The sequence below is a fragment of the Protobothrops mucrosquamatus genome, unplaced genomic scaffold, assembly GCF_001527695.2.
Source record: "Protobothrops mucrosquamatus isolate PMUCROS unplaced genomic scaffold, P.Mucros_1.0 scaffold503, whole genome shotgun sequence".
Taxonomy (NCBI): domain Eukaryota; kingdom Metazoa; phylum Chordata; class Lepidosauria; order Squamata; family Viperidae; genus Protobothrops; species Protobothrops mucrosquamatus.
In genome coordinates this window covers 257,077-274,331 of record NW_015386819.1, presented here as the reverse complement: position 1 = coordinate 274,331, position 17,255 = coordinate 257,077, and the positions used below count along the sequence as shown (strand labels likewise).

General features: G+C 37.6%; 1 protein-coding gene across 1 annotated transcript in view; it reads right to left on the bottom strand.

Annotated features, from left to right (window-relative positions):
* TTK (TTK protein kinase) overlaps positions 1–17,255 on the bottom strand; it is a 44,331-nt gene that overhangs the window by 14,887 nt on the left and 12,189 nt on the right. Inside the window, exons 2-11 of the mRNA XM_015816809.1 lie at positions 17,021–17,164; positions 15,915–16,140; positions 13,524–13,630; positions 10,379–10,522; positions 8,610–8,706; positions 8,445–8,526; positions 8,236–8,333; positions 6,755–6,842; positions 4,545–4,656; positions 2,606–2,784 (exon numbers count right to left, since the gene is read on the bottom strand). Coding sequence (XP_015672295.1) covers positions 2,606–2,784; positions 4,545–4,656; positions 6,755–6,842; positions 8,236–8,333; positions 8,445–8,526; positions 8,610–8,706; positions 10,379–10,522; positions 13,524–13,630; positions 15,915–16,140; positions 17,021–17,162 — 1,275 coding nt within the window. The 5' untranslated portion in view covers positions 17,163–17,164. The remainder of the gene's footprint in view (positions 1–2,605; positions 2,785–4,544; positions 4,657–6,754; positions 6,843–8,235; positions 8,334–8,444; positions 8,527–8,609; positions 8,707–10,378; positions 10,523–13,523; positions 13,631–15,914; positions 16,141–17,020; positions 17,165–17,255) is intronic.

Sequence of the window (17,255 nt, the reverse complement as noted above, 5' to 3'; positions counted from 1 at the left end):
TCCCTCCCTTTTTCTTCAGTTCACCTCCAGCTCCGTGCTGCTTCCGGAAGCGCCAATCAGCTGGAGCCAATCAGCTGGAGCCCTGCTGGCTCCTGGGGCTTCTGCAGAGCCCGGACAGTCCTGCAGCTGTCTCTCCCTCAGGCTTGGGTCGCTTCAGCTCATTCCCCTCCTCTGCTACACTTGGCTAGCAGTCACGTACCACCTGCCACATGCAAAGTACCACAGGTGGTACACATACCACCAGTTGAAAAGCCCTGTTCTAGTCCAACCCCCTGCTGAAGACAGGAGTGCTTATTCCATCCCAGACAAATGGTTGTCCAATCTTTTCTTGAAAACCTCCAGTGATGGAAGTAAAAGTAAATTGAAATCACAAATTTATTTTGCTTTTCTAGATGATTAAATGTACTTTTTATGACTTCAACAAACAAGGTTAAAATGAACACAATATTGTGTAATATTCAATCAAAGCCAGGCCAGTTGAATTTTTTTCCCTGAATGCAAACAGTTATGCTTTCAGTTTTGCAAATCTAACCAGAATGTGTGCATAATTTAGATTCTGGTATATTTCTCTGTTTGGCTGTAATAACCAATCAATCTATTAAGCTTGTGTAAGTCTGAAAAATGCCTCTGTTCTCCATTTTGAGTAGAAACTCAACCAATATTCAGATTTATTAGCAGTGATCATAATCTGAGTAACAGCTCCAGAATTATCTGTTCTATAGCTTTACTTAAAACTATTTAATTGTGGGAAGGGAATATAAAAGCGCAAAAGAAAAATTGTTTTTTCCTACAAAGGAGATTGTTGTAGACCAAGGTGGATAATAATTGATGATTTTCTTTAAAAAAATAAAAAAAATAAGATTTTTTATTATTTTTATCAAATTTATTTTAATAAAATGCTTTAGTAAAAATCTATCTAAATATAGTTTTCTATTTAAGATACATTAACAATTTAGTTTATTCAGCATGAAATGGAGCTTAGTTATATAGCATGAGGCTGTATATTCTGCAATATTTACATTTTTGGTAAACTCATTCAATGAATCCAAGCTCCACAAGCTGATAACATGCACTGCATTGATGCATTCACACAATTTCACAGTAACCATGAAATAAATCATAAAACAAAGTTCAGGAATATTCCTTTATCCCATTGTTTTGCAAATCTATGTACACTACAAACTGTGTTATTATTTGAAGAGAAATGCATCTGTACCAGGCTCTAAGTATTTTAATTAAATAAAAGAATTCAAGTAGTTCTCCAATTAACCTATTAACCTAAAATTGGTTCTGATATCGCTGTTTTACTAATCTGACAGCTTATTATTCTAAATAGGAAACCTTCATTTTGTTTGCAAATAATATTAAAGATTCTAACTACCAGCAAGAATGAATCCTTACATTTAAAGAGCACCTGTCATTTCAGATCCATCATGGCAGCGCCTGTTAGCAGGCATCCACTCACCTGCTGCCCGCCACGTCCCTCACCTTGTTGTGTCACTGCTGCATCACCAACTGTCCCATTAAATGAATGGCACTGTTGGTGCATCAACAGCAGGTCAGAGGAAGAGCCGCTGTGGGACAGAGATGACAGTTGCTCTTTAAAAATTATGATTTAAATCGAGTTGATTTAAATCAAGCCTTTTTACTAGTGGTTTAAATCATAATTTTAATCGTGAATTAAATCAACTTGATTTAAATCAAATCCACCCTGCTGTAGACTAAGGGCTATAGTTTAACATCTACCTTTAACAAACATGTTGTTTATTAAAATAGATGCTAAACTTAGTTTTTACAACCTCCTTTGTAAGAAAAATCCATTATTTTTCTTCCTAGTGTTTTTTCTGCAAATGAAAGGTCCATTTATTTGGACCAATCAAGTGTTGATCCATTAGTTATGGCAGGAATTGATTGATCAGGTTGTCCCCGAGCTTGAGATCATGGGCTGAGAGAGTGTGACTGAATCAAAGTCACCTAGCCAGTTTTCATGCCTAAGGCAAGACTTGAACACAGAGTCCTGTTTTCTAGCACATTTGAAATGTTGACATGTGATATGTTTACAAAATGTGTTGCTGCTATGGTTACCATGATCAATCAAAAAACAGCCATTTATCACAAGGTGGGCTATAATTCCCCCCCCCCGATGCTCTCTGTCATCTTAGTGCCCACCTGAATATGCCTATGTATAAATGTGACTCTAAAAGCTAGTACTTTCCAGATTCCTCTTTACTTTTCTTGATACTTTTTAATAATCATAATAATAATTTATCAAATTTGTATGTTGATCAATTCTCAATGACTCTGGGTGGCTTATAATAATCCAAAGGGAAATTAAAATAAATCAGGTGGAACAAGGAGTCTGGTAGGAATTAAATGAGATATCTGGGATCATACTAACATGATCCCAGGCACTAGACTGCATACCCTCACTTTAGAGTAATGAGGTTTTTCCTGGACAGGAAAAAATGGGGTCAAATAAAAGACACAAAACATCACTATGTTATAATTCTAGCAAATGTTTACAATCTGAAAAGGCAGGTAGTTCAAGTTCAATTTTTGCATTGACTAAATTAATAATCTGAATTAACAGATTTAAAAAAAATACCTCTGAGTTTCTTTTATACTGTGTTTCAAGATGGGACCATTTATTTTTAGATGCAAGACAATTTAATCTGGACTGCTCCTGCTCCTTTTGGCAACTTCCAAGAGAAAGGAGGGGCTGCTGTTGTCCTTCCAGGCAGGCGGATTCTATTATTCTTGGTTCTTCCTGCAGTATTTCAGTTTCTGAAACAAATAATGTAGTTATTAAAATGAATACGACAGTTGAATATCTAAATAAAAGAGCCAGTCAAGAAAAGGGTGAATCATATAGGAAACCTTCTAAAAAATAATCTATTTGCCAATTTCTATTGTTTTCTATGACTAAAACTCCTAAAAAGATTTGAAACTGAAAATAGAACGCATGAATTCCCTTGAATTTTCTTTTAGCAGAACATTAGTCAGTTCAGAATTTTTAGACAGAACATTGCAGGCATGGGTAGTCCTCAACATACAACTTCAGTTGTTTAATGACCATTCAAACTTGCAGCAGCTCAAAAAGAGTGCTTTACAGTCTATAAACTCATCATAAAATACTGCACCGCCACTCCTGAAGGTCACCTAATTGTGATCAGGGTGCTTGGCAACCTGTTTGCACTTACGACCAGTTGCCAAGCGCCCCACAATCATGTAATCACCGTTTGCAATCTACTCTGAAAGTCAATGTGTGGAAGCCGGGAAGGTTGTAAGCTACTGCTACCTGCCAAAGGATTCCCCTTTTCTTTGCAATCCCTGCTTCATTTCTCCAACCCAGCATAGGAATTCCCTCCACGGATGGAGAGGAGGTGAAGATCTCAATTTCCTTTCTGTAGCCCATTGCAGGAATGTGCACCGAGGACAGCTGCTTGCCCTCCTTACAAATTGTGCTCATAAGTTAAGGACTACCTATAGTTTCTGGAGAAATCAGTAAGAATCTATACTGCTATATTTTGATTTGACTCAACCAATAGTTTCCTTTTTCTTCTTCCTGTAATTCATATACTGTGTTTCCCCGAAAATAAGACCCAACCTCAAAATAAACCCTAGCCTGATTTTTTGGGGTGGGCCTAATATAAGCCCTACTCCAAAAATAAGCCCAGGGTGGGCATGGCCAGCACAAGCGGCAGCGAGCACACAGGGGCTGATGGTATCCGGCAGCAGCCGCAGCCCGCCAGCCCCTTGGAGCACTGAGATCCATACAGCGTGGAGGCAGAGGTGGGGGGAGGCAGGCAATCCAGACATGCCATGCACTTTTCGCCCAGAGGGAGACTGGAAGTTTCGTCTACTTGCAAATGGGGCGCTTGGAAACTGAGGGATTCGCTCCGTTTCCAACTGCCCCATTTGCAAGCAGACAAAGCTTCCAGTCCCTGTCATTTTTCCATCCAGGTGAAAAGTGTTTGAGCACCTATGGGGCGCTTGCAGCAGCTCCACCCCACCCGCCTTGCCTCGTGGCGGCGGCACAGCATGGCGGGCTACGTGGCCTTCTGCCGCAAGCTTCCACAGAAGTGTGCCAGCAGCCACGCGGGCTCCTGCTGGATGAGGCTGTTGGCGCCGACGAGGTAAGGCAGGTATCAGGAAAAAATAAGACATCCCCTGAAAGTAAGGCCTACTGCCTCTTTTGGAGACCAAAAAAATATAAGCCCGGGTCTTAGAATTTTGCTTCCCTTTTGGAATTGCATTTTCAATACAAAATGCAAAACCATATTTGACAAACAATATTCAATATATAAATCGTAAGCCTTTGCAGTTCCTTAAATTCAAAGGAAAAGGATTACTTTGGAGCGTATGGAGGCAGTTAAGAAGCACTTTTTAAGTTCCTTAAAGCAGCTACATCTTAGTCAGGATCATGAGGCTGTGCTCCACAGATGAAAACTCACCTCGTTCCTTTTGAACCCAGAGCACTGAAGAGTGCTAATAAATTATAAAAATAACAAAGTTATCATAATTCCACATCCATTAAAACAAACCTCTTTTTTTAACATAAACAGGATCATTTTTCTCCTTTAATGTTAGAGTTGAATTCATGGCACCTTCTGAATTCTCTTCATCTGAGTGCTTAAGATTTCTAGTTGGCAAAGACTAAATAAAAGAAGAAGAAAAATAAGGCTCCAGTTAATGGCTGCATGACCACACACCCCTTCCCCCATTTCCACTTGCCCCAAAACCACAGATGAAAATGTGCAGCACAACAAGGTGGTCTGAACCATGTTAAGCAGATGTGCCCTTCAAAGAGAATTTATGGCACAGAAAACAGTTTCCTAATCTATCCTAGTCTACGCAAAGTACCACTGGCCTACCGAGTTTAAAGGCTCTATTGTACAATGCAGAATGAGGTATAGAGATTACTGGCAAAATCTCTCTTGAAAAACTTACAGCATCAGAATCAAATCTCATCTAAATCAAAGAGTCTAATAATGAGTAGAAATTTCAAGCATGTCATAAATATTCCATTTATAGTTACAATAAACCAGTTGAGCATTCGGTTCAGATGTTCTTTTATTTCATCAACTGTTGTGTTGGTTAAGGCTGAATATCTAATATTTACTTTTTGACTGCTTTCAAGGGAAAAGAGGGAGGGAAGAATGTACAGTTCACCCACATTTGTCCACACCGACTGTTCTACTTTATTTTATTTTGTAAGATAGCACTGAATCATATCAGTGACTATGTTTTAAAAATAAGGAAAAACATCTTAAATTCAAAGCTAAGAGTCAATACAGGTAGTCCCCAACTTAGAACTCTTTACTTAGTGACCGTTTGAAGTTACAACAGCACTGAAAAAAGTGACTTATAACCATTTTTCACACTTACGACCATTAAAGAATCCCCATGGTCACATGATCAAAACTCAGGTGCTTGAATACTGGCATGTATTTACGACAGTTGCGCTATTCTGAGGTCATGTGATCACCATTTGTAACTTCCCAGTTGGCTTCTGACAAGCAAAGTCAATGGGGAAGGCCAGATTCACTTAACAACTGCAGTGGCTGGCTTAACAACTATGGCAAAAAAGTTGTAAAACTCACTTGACAATTCTCTTGCTTAACAATGGAAATTTTGGCTCCAATGTACCTGCCACTCATCAAACCAGGAAGATTCAGTGTGTAAATGCAAGCGATACCCTATTTCCTAATATTAAATCATTTTTGTACTTAAGTAGCATTAGCACTTAGACTTATATACCGTTTCACGGTGCTTTACCGCCCTCTCTAAGTGGTTTACAGAGCCAGCCTATTGCCCCCAGCAATCTGGGTCCTCATTTTACCAACCTTGGAAGGGTGGAAGGCTGAGTCATCCTATAACACAACTTGTTTATATAACAGGACTATCTTCTTCATTTGAATCCCGTCCCAAAATCTGCTTAGAAAAATTCCTCCCCACCCCTATCAGTATGACTCTATTACCAAATTCCTATTTTTTCTATGAGTCAGTTTGGCGCAGTTATTAAGGCCTCAGGCTAGAAATCAGGAGAAGGTAAGTTCTAGTCCTGCTTTAGGCACAAAGCCAGCTGGGTGACCCTAGGCCAGTCACTTTCTCTCAGACCTAGTAAGGAGGCAATGGCAAACCACTTCTGAAAAACCTTGCCAAGAAAACTGCAGGGACTTGCCTAGGCAGTCTCCAGGAATCAGACACGATTGAACGGAAGAAAATAAATGATCTATACTGTATGCAGAATGGAGCTCTCTAATGATGGGCCAATCGGTCTGCTCTTTATTTGCAGTGCAAGCCACATTTAACAAGTACTCTAGTTAGAACGTCTTCAAGAGTGACTTTCCTTCAGGTACCATTCTATTTTCTTTGATAAAGGGAAGAGGCGATGGATATTATCAAGGCCCATATGTGCTAGACAATTTTATTTGGAGCACTGCAAGCACAGCTCTGCTATTTTCTCTGCAGTATTAAACGAGTTGTCCCAGTTGGAGCTACACCGAAAAAAAATATTTTTCTCTAGGAAGGACACAGCACGTTCCTGGGTGAAGAAAGGACATCAAGAAGCAGATTTTCCCTCCAACAGTAGAACTCTGATATCTGCCCCCTCCCCAGAGTCTCTTATTTGTATCCGTAACTCCTACATGCAGTTCCCCATTATTTACATAATCAAATTCTATTTATCTCACTCCTCCTCCTCCTACATTATAAACTATAACAACAGACATGAAACAGAGTATTCTATTACCTTCAAGTCTCTGGGCAAATAAGGACCACTTTGGTTAGGTTTTGATTCAGGCTGTAGTAGCTGGATCAGATTGGTTCCAGATGTTTGCCTAGTTTCCCAGAATATTAAAATTTAGTTACAAAGTCCCAGACATAAAAGCAACAGTACTCAAAAGTTAGCAAGGAGAACAAGCTAATATAATAGCTATTTTTAAAAAAAAAAACAAAAAAAAAACCCAAGATATCCAAACTGTCTCAATTTGGCACTTTTTCTTGTTAAATAAACTCGAACAATTTAAAACAAATAGACTTCAATGTAAGTTTTCCAAAACTCTGGGGCCTTGGGTTTGTCTTTACAGACCTTTCTGCCCTTTCACAGTCCTAATTCAAAATTATCTTTTAGAACAGTGTTTCTCAACCTTGACAATTTTAAGGCATGTGGACTTCAACTCCCAGAATTCCACAGCCAGCACTGCTGGCTGTGGAATTCTGGGAGTTGAAGTCCACATGCCTTAAAATTGTCAAGGTTGAGAAACACTGTTTTAGAAGCAAATGAGTTTGGAACATTACTCTGTAATAGAGATGACCAGCTTGGGTCCCAGAGTTTTGTACTTACATCTTAGCAAAAGTTTTAAAGCTATTCAGATGTCTGGAAAGTTACCTGCTCCTTCCCTGTCTGCTACTTGTGGGAAAGAAACAAAAAAACAGACCCAATTGTTCTGGTATTTTATCTTACTCACCATAAGCATTTAACACCCAATACATTATCCCAAAGAAAACTTAATTGTTCCTTACTGTACATACACATCTATCACACTATTCCCTTTCAGGATAAGTAATGTTATAGGAGGCACAAAAAAAAGGAGTAAGAAGTAGTAAGCCAAAAAAATAAGAAAGCATGAGAGGAAAAGGAATTAAAAGTAAATCTATTACATCCTTCCTCTTTCACAAACACATATCTAACTACTTTTGCAGATACCTAAAAATCTATTATTTATTATTCTGCCTTTTTTCATCTATAACTCAAGGTTGTGAACATACCAATATTCCTTCTTCCTCATTTTCCCCACAACAATAACCCTGTGAGATGAATAGGGGTAAGAGAAAGTGACTGGCCCAAAATCATCCAGCCATTTTTTTTCTTTCATTCCTTCATTAATTCATGCTCTTTATCATTTAGTTCAAGACCGAATCTTTCATGTGGCCTGGTCGTCACCAAAAAGGTCCAGCAGATATTCTGCTGCCCATCATTTACTCAGTCAATCAAGGTTTTTCAAGTAACACTTAGCTAGTAAGATAGAGAAGAGGTATAGATTAAACTATTGGCCTTAGTTTTCTCATATTTTGGCTAACAAGCCACCAACGCAACCAAGCTTGCTCATGCTATTCTGTACAAGGTAGAGACTTCCTGTTGACTCTGTCCTATCAACTTCAAGATACACACAGGATACTCTTTCCTGTCAAAATCCCAAAAGCCTTCTCTATAGGCAGTTTGTTTCATACCTCTTTGCAACAATAGAAATTTCCATCTTCGGTGATTCATCTGTGTCACTCTCACTTTCATTTATTAATTGAAGAGGAACTCTCCCAAAGGTACATTTCTAAATAATCACACACAATGGAACTGATCAGATGCAAATAAATAAATATAACAGAAGCATAAAGAATATGTTGTTTTTGTAGAATATTTATAGAAACATAAAGCTTTCTACCTGATTAGACTTATTCAATTGTGTTAACGGTTTGCGTCCACCAAAAACCAATTCAGTCTCTCTCGGAAAATCATTTTTTTCTCTAAAATGAAAATATGAGATATTCAGTTATATCAACTGAGGCTAGAGCAAAAAGAATGTTGTGTGCTATTTTAATCCACTTACCCTGGGAAAAAATTGGGCATACTGGTAGTAATCTCATTAAAATCACTATTTTTTTTCTTATTCTGTAAGTTTCCATTTATATTGTGCAAGTTTGATCCTGTAAATATGCAATTTATCAAGATACAAAATTAAAATATTTTAGCCAATCTCTGCTAAATAGTGTACATTTAAACATTACAATAAAATTCACAATATTTCACAATACACGTTTTAATATATTTTACCACAGCACCTTGAAGAACTTTAAGAAGTTTACTCATCTTTTTCTAGCAAGTAAGGCATGTTTGAATAACATTTTAGGATTTGAATTAATGTCATATCATGATTCATAACTAACTATACACTTAGATCATTCTAAATCAATCAACATTATCATCATTCTTCTAAAATTCATATTATCTATTGGAGCTATGCAATGATTTGATTCAAAGGGCAAAATGTATTTCAAAGAGCATGTGGACTGGCATACAGCATCTATCAGGAACACGTTAAAGCAACTGCATCTTTTCCTGAGTTGGCACATTTATATTCCACAGCTGATGCATGAAACCCGAAAAAATGTGCATTTGGTTTAATGCAGGAATGAAATATTATGTGCATATCCATCTGTACAGAATCTAAAACACATATATCATACTTGCTGACATCTAGCCAAATAAAAATATCTAGTACTTGGGAGCAGGCTTCAATGCTTCCAAAGTTCTTGCTCCTTCCCCTTACTAAAACAATTTTAAAAATGATGCAGAAGAATACAGAAAATGAGGAAAATTAAACATATTTATTCAACCCCCAGTAACTCTGGACAATTTATAAAATGTCAAAAACAATTTAAAGTTGAAGGTTCTGGGTGGTCTTCAAGGTTCTGGGTGGTTCAGGTGTGAAATGTCTAAGGCATGAATAGCTGCTAAAAAGGATCCCTTGATCTAGCAAAAAGCACAACTGACATACTAGATGAAGCTGTGCAAAGGTCTTCTTGGCTACAATTGGTAGCAACTGCTTATCAAGCAGGAGCTGAGAGTCCAGTATCTACCCCAAATTGTACATCAAACCTAAATGGTACCTCCATGCACTGGAACATTAATCTCAATAGCCTCACTTGGCCAGCCCCGGAGTTGAAAAATATCATGGGGGGTTCATACTGATATCTGGGATCTCATACTCAGTGGCAGACTCCTCAGGAGAAAAAAAAAATACCAGGAACAACTTACTGAGGTGACTTGCAACTTTCTCTGCCAACATTCCCGTTGACTTTGGTTGTGGGAAGCCAGCAGGGAAAGTCACAATTGGAGATTATGTGATGTGGCTCACTGTGATGCTGCAATAGGACTGGTTGCAAATCTATTTTTTTCCCCATTTCTGTCCTAACTTCACTGAACAGACAGACATAAGCCAAGGACCACCTGTATAGATTTTTCTTAAGTAAAATTTCCCCTACTATAGATTCGTGCATAGTAAACAACCGATTTAATTAGGGTTAACCAAGTCACAAGCATTGTAGGCGATAAAATGAAAGCTGGACTTTTGACTGATACATTTTAATGAATAAATTAAAACGGCGAGTCATTTTTTTCCAAACATAAAACAGTTATTTTTCTAAATAGCTATAGTATATATTAAGTGTGTAATTTCCCAGTGAAGTGAACTTTCAAACTTTAAGCTTATATGAAAATGCTAAAGTCTACACAATTAGCTTAGAAAAGAGTGAGGTTACTTACCCAAGTTATAATCCCTTTCATTAAAATTCCAAAGATCAACAGTTTATGGCTCACCTGACAAATTTTCTTTTTCTTCAGCTGAAAGTAGTTGTGTTTTTTGTAAGTTTAAGTTTCGTAGAGCAATTTCTAACATTTCTGCTGGAACTGCTCTTGATTCTACACCCTTTTCAAGCAGCTGCTTGGCTTTCTTGATATTTCCTAGTAAAAGATAACAATCGTTTTACTTTTCCAAGAAAAAAATCAACAACGCCAAATCATCTTCTGAGATATTCTTTGATGTCCCAGTCTAACCTAAAGGAATAGAAATCTTCATCTTACCAGAGATAATCCTGTCTGGCTCCCAAGCGCAACGTCGTTAACAAAGAACTACTATTTGTTGCAATTACTTTCAAAAGGATTATTTCTCAAAGCTTCTGCCAAATTATTTTTTTCCTTGATCTAGCTTTTATTTTTGTTTCTTATGAAACATTAATTTCAAAAGTAAAGTTTCAAAGAGAAACTTTTATATTAACATAATAGCTTTTATCAAAGCAAATAATCCATAATTAGGCAAATCAATTAAATTTACTTGAGACAGCAGATTTTCAATGTCACACAGATATTTAAAAAAAAAATCAATGGTCATGCATTTTCTCCATTTAAAATTTGCCATTATCAAAGGCAAACTAAGGGAAAACAAGGTAAAATGTCAACGTCAAATCTGATTTGATATTTATTAAAGACTGAGATATGTAAATATAATCCTTCCTTAATGTTCATTTATTCATTCTAAGCTACAATGGTGCTAATGAAGGGACTTATGACTGGCCCTTTAAGTTCCAGCAATTGTAGCACCCCGAGGTCAACTGACCAAAATTCTGGACTACCCACATTTAAACCCCCCTTTTGGCCGCCCATCTACCTGCTGCCTTTGGCTGCTCCCAGAGCACCAGCCCACCCAGCACAAAGGAGGCAAAATGGCCAGCTAGCAAGCTTGAGTAGAGGTGGTAGAGTACACCCATGCCCAGCAAGCCAAAGGCCACTCCTAGTGGGAAAAGCCGGATCCCCATCAGTGCCATGGCCCCACAGTCCCAGTTAAGATTCTGTGCCTTCCCTCCATCTCTATTGGGCCAGGTGAGCCAGGCGACGGCCTAATGGACCTGCGCAAGCGGCTGGTGACTGCGGAAGGTACCGCGGGGAATGCACTCTACCCGGGGGCCAAGGGCAAGACCCTTAAGGGGGCTGAGGAGATGACCAGTGGCAACCAGCTCTCCAACCAAAAAGAGATGGGATGGAATAGGCATGTCTGGCAGTCCACATCATGTGCTCCCCCGACTCCGTGTGCTGCCAGTGCCACCGCAGCGCTGCTGCTGGATGGCCAGCCCATTATTCACAGCAGGCTACGCAGCCCCTGTTGCTGGATGCTGTCAGCCCCCATGCGCTCACCGCCTCCTGGGCTGCCGGGCCAGTCCCTCACCATCTCCAGGGCATCTCCGTGGGGCCAACACAGCTTGCTCGCTCATTTCCTCCCCGTCGCTTCCAAATGCCATGTACTCACTACTCTGGCGAACTCTGCTGGGGTGATGACACGCGTGCCCACAGAAAGGGCTCAGCCGCCTCTGGCACGCGTGCCACAGCTTCACCACCACTGCACTAGGGCTTTCTTTTTGTGCCAGTGAAGCTAGGGCCTTCTTCTTATGCACCAGCTGGGACTTCTCTTGCACTTTTGGTTAGGGATTTCTTTCACGAATGGAGAATAAGGTCAGCATTCAAGAAAAGGTCGCCCTCTGCACTGGCACAAAAAAAGTCAACCAGTATAGTTGTGGCATGTTATATGGTGGGCACTGTAGGCAGGATTGAACAGCAGGGGAAATCAGTGGAAAGGGATAGGTGGATGGAGGAAGATGAAGTGGAGACAGTACCTTACTTTCTTCCAAGAATGGATTGGATCCAGGTGGGTCCTTACCTAACAACCACAAGATTCATTCAACGACAGCAACTGGGATTGCCAGAACTGCTGTCACTAAACAGAGTGGTCACATGACATTTTGCGTAATGACCGCATTACTAAGCAACAGAGTTGCTGGTCCCATCTAGGATAATTAAGTGACCATTGCCTGTATTTCCTTTATTTAGGTTTAAAATGTATATATCAGTATTTTTCTAAAATCTTAATGTAGTTGTCTTGAAAGTTTAATATTAAATTAAATTATTTAAATATGTGCGCCAGTTTGGCAGGTGGTTAAGGGCTGAGAGAGAAATTTGAAGACTTGAGTTCTAGTCCTCCCTTATGCATGAAAGCCAATGGAGTGATTTTGGGCCAGTTATTCTCTTAGTCCAAACTGCCTAATTGAGCTGCTCTGGTGGAGAAAATAAGAGATGAGAGGATTATGTATAATGTATTTTGAAGTTTTTAAGAAGAGATTGGACAATCATTTGTCTGAAATGGTATAGGGTCTCCTGCCTAAGCAGGGGGTTGGACTAGAACAGGCATGTCAAACTGTCGGCAATGGGGGGCAATCGCCAGCAATGGGGGGAAATTGCGATACATCGTGCGACATCACATGACATTGCGAGTTTGACATACCTGGATTAAAAGACCTCCAAGGTCCCTTCCAACTCTGCTATTCTATTCTATTCTATTCTATTCTATTCTGTTCTATTTCTATATAAAATAAAGATGGGATACACATTCTATAATGAAATAAATACAAAAAGTATATTAAAGAAGTATATTAAATACATGATGTAATATTTTATAGAAATAAATATTTTAGATTTATTTCATAAATAATCACTATTACATAGAAATGCCACCTTAGTTTATTTCTATTCCCTATTTCAATATACATCTACCCAAGCACCGCACAGCAAAAATATCTTTATACTGCAATTAAAAATTCATTTTGATCAATTGAACTTTCAATGCATTGAAGAAGTAGTGAAATGAAAAAATTACAGAGTGAGGACAGGACAATATAATGCTCAAGTTACAATAAAGGAGTGGTCTATTCTAATTTTTTCCGCTTTGGTATAAAATTTGTTGGAAACTATCTCTAAAAAGAAAAGAACCATTTAATCATCCCATTATCAATGTATTCTCCTACCTAAGCTTAGAAGAAAAAACATTGAGTGTAACTACACAGTTGAATCTCTCTATATGGCTAGGATAGGCTAAAAGCAGCAATCTACATTTAACTGTAAACCTGTTCCTACAAACCTTGTGAGAGTTCAAATTGTGCAAAAGCTACATGGACAAAAGCAAATTTCTTGCAGTTCAGCCTAGCCAGATGGAACTGATCACGTGCGTCTTCTGGTTCTTCAAAACTGCAAATAAAAAAACCAAGACACCACTGATTAATTCAGAGAAAAACAATGTTACATATGGTTTTAAAAAATAAATAAAACCCTTACAGAATAGCAGAAGCTATAACATTTACATAAAACTATATTCTTCATACCATAAAGGTATCTCCTTCAGATGAAACTCACCTTTGGTGTCTTATCAGACACATCCATCTGGGTTTCTTGGAAACAGTGCAGAACTTTCACTATTACTTTTTCTGTGGATTTTTTTTTACCTTCCATCCTTCCCTACATCCCTAGCAGTGATCTCTAATAGAAGTATCATATCCAGTTCTGCTTAGTCAAAGCCAGCAAAGATATTTAAAATAGTAATTGAGGCTCAAGTAGAATATATTCCACAACAATTCCACATGATCAACCAAATCCAAGCATGAGCTACCATGAATTTCTAGTAGTGTTCAGAAAGCAAAAGGAGCTGAACATTTGAAAGGAAGGAATTGAGAAACAGGTAGCAAAAACAAAATGAGCAATAAGGATTTCTTTAAAAAATGACATTAGGTATTGTCAAGACTAGCTCTTCCAATCACCATCAACCTATCGAATGCCTTCTTCCTGTGATAACCTACTAAGTCTTCTCTACTTCCATGAAGGGAAGGAAGCCAAGTAGTTTTTCCTTTTCAAAAGAGCCCTGTTGAATAGTCTCCCTCCATGAAATCAGACTTTGGGCAATTAAATGAGAAAGAAGGGAAGGATATGGAATTTTGTAACTCATGCCTCCCCAGACTTTGGAAGATTTTCCAAGAGCCTCCATAAATGTAATGCTGGGAATCACCTTATCAGCTTTTTTGCTTACTTGAATTTTTTAAAAGCATTTGAATTAGTGGTTAAGGGATCGAAGATAAAGATCTTCTGAGAATTTGTATATATAGTACGTAACACAAAAATACAAATGAACTGTCAAAAATATCGATGAAAGTGATTAAATGGAGTCACCTAAGAACATGTTTTGGTTTTTAAATTGCTTTTAATTATCATGACTTAAAGAGTAAACAGTGAATTGGCCAAGTATGCAAAGGACACCATCTCTTTGGGCTGGCGAAAAGTAATGAGATTCTGAAGAGCTCCAGAAGGATCATTTTGAACAGGGTGAATGATCAGTCAAAAAGCAAATGCAATCAACTTATGTCGAGATTAAATAATTTAAATTAGGGCAAAATAACTACCTAACTTTACACATGCAAAGGTTGAATGACAAATGCGTCCAATGTTATAAGTTGTCCACAGATGGCAGTACTGATGTGGCAGAAGATCTGTCATCTGTTCTTTAGCATTGCTCCGTCACTTCATTTGATGGGAAGCCAAGGGGCTTGTGTTGCTATTGTTTGGAAGCAGAAGCCTGCAGTAAGTACCCATTCCTGTGCTTTAAGTAATAGGTTGGATTTCTGTGGGTATTCTATGTCGTTGGCCCCAAACAATGTGAGGATGGTGAGCCAAGAAGAGCTGTGGAATCATGTACAAAGTGGAGACTGGTGACAGCAACTGACAAGTGTCATATTAGGAAGGTTTATAAACTGATTAAAGACAATCAACGATTCACTCATAAGGAAATTGCTTGGCTTTTCATAAGAATGTATGTGATACATTTACTGATGTATCTCTATATTAGAAGGTTTGTGGAAGATGGATTTTACAGTACAGAAATATTTTAATTCTTAGTTTTATTGTACACCCCTCCCCCCCAGATTCAATTTGGGTTAGATAGGAAACCATATACATTTGACAAATAAAAATAAAAAATAGTTGTAAAATCAATTACTGTAATGATAGCCATTTACTTGGATGGCCTTAAAGAAAACTGGATCAAATCATGAAAGACAAACCTATCAAGGTCTATTAGCCTTGATGACTTAATACCATTTCCGGTCTGAGGGAAACATACCTCTAAACACCAGTTGTAAATGAACAATAGAAACATATATTATCTCCACCCCCTCCTTGAGATTACTCCAGAGGCTGGATGTGTAAAATACAATGTTGAGTTAAGATGGGCCTGATCTAGCAAGACTAGTTTATGTTCTAGATGGGGTCTGTGTAAAGTCAAAGCCTCTAATCCAGAAATGCAAGAGCAAAAGCAAAAGGAGAAAAAAGGAAGCAATTAAAATTAAAATCACAGTCTTATTTTGCTTTTCTAGAAGATGCACTCTTTTATGACTTCAACAAAACTCAGTTAAAATCAACATGGTTTTGTGTAAAACACCATTAAAGTGAGTCCATTTGAATTTTTTTCCAGATTGCAAATACTTACGCTTTCAGTTCTGCAAATCTAACCAGAATATGAGCATAATTTTCATTCTGGCTATATTTTTCTGCTGACAATGCTGCAACTGCTTGGCTGTAACGACCAATCAATCTGTTTAGTAAGCTTGTGTCAGTTTGAAAAGTGCCCCCTTTCTCCATTTTGAGTAAGAAACTCAACCAGTCTTCAGGATTATTAGCAGTCATCATAATCTGATTAACAGTTCCAGAATTATCTAAAACACACAGACAAAAAGTGTATTTAAGGCAGTATTAAAAAAAACAAATCCATCTTCAAAATTAATATACGAAAAGATTCCTCACAAACAGATAGCCTACAAACAGATGTGTGTGTGTGTGTCTAACTAGATATAACAATCCACATTATACATCCATATTATAATTTATAACACAACAATTGTGAAGAGGGACTGTTGGTTGGTGTGCATTACACAACAGCATCAGATATTGCAAGACACTTAAATATTTTCTTTTGATGCTTTTTGAGTGGAAGTATTTCTTATTAAATATGAAGATGTATTATATCTAGAAATGTAGAAGTTTGGCAATCAAATCACAAATATTTAGTTGAAAGAAACTCAAAGTATCAAATGACCACTGTAAGTTCCCTTTGTAACTGAAGATTGAAGTATAACAAAGATGTTAGCATACATGTGTGTTTTTCTGTACCTATCTATACTGTATTTGTGCACACAGAAACATCTTTTTTGTATATACATGATGAAGTATTAAAGACACGTTTGCAACATATTTCAAAATAGGCCATTCTAGCTTAGGTCATTATCTGACAAATAAACAAATGTTCCTTATATTTGGCTATTAAAAATAAGTATTACTTAAATCTTTAAGATTCAGGGAACAAACAGTTAAACAAGTATCAATACAAAAACATATAGCTGCCTTAGAAAAAGGCTGGGGGGGAAATAGAAAGTAATAGTTATAGAAGAGAAACTACATTTATTTTATATGTCAGAAGAAATTTAATACATGTCCACTGAACATAATTTGTTAAAAAAAAAAATAAAGAAAATAGACATTATTTGGAGGAAGGAATTCTATTCAGTTGATCATTAATTTAGCTAAAACGTTGCATACCTGTTGTATCAGTTGATACTTTAGTAAAGTTAAGTTCATCTGTAACGTTATCTTCATTTTTATATTTGCTTTTTAAGTCTCTAACTCTACTCATAATAGATGCGACAAACAGACCTTTTTCACTTAAATCGTCTTCCTGCATCTCTAGAAAAAGGAAACTCATATTAAATATAGAGCTTTCTAAAAATCTGAATGTTTAACTTTAGCTTTAAATATTTTACACAAATAATTTAGT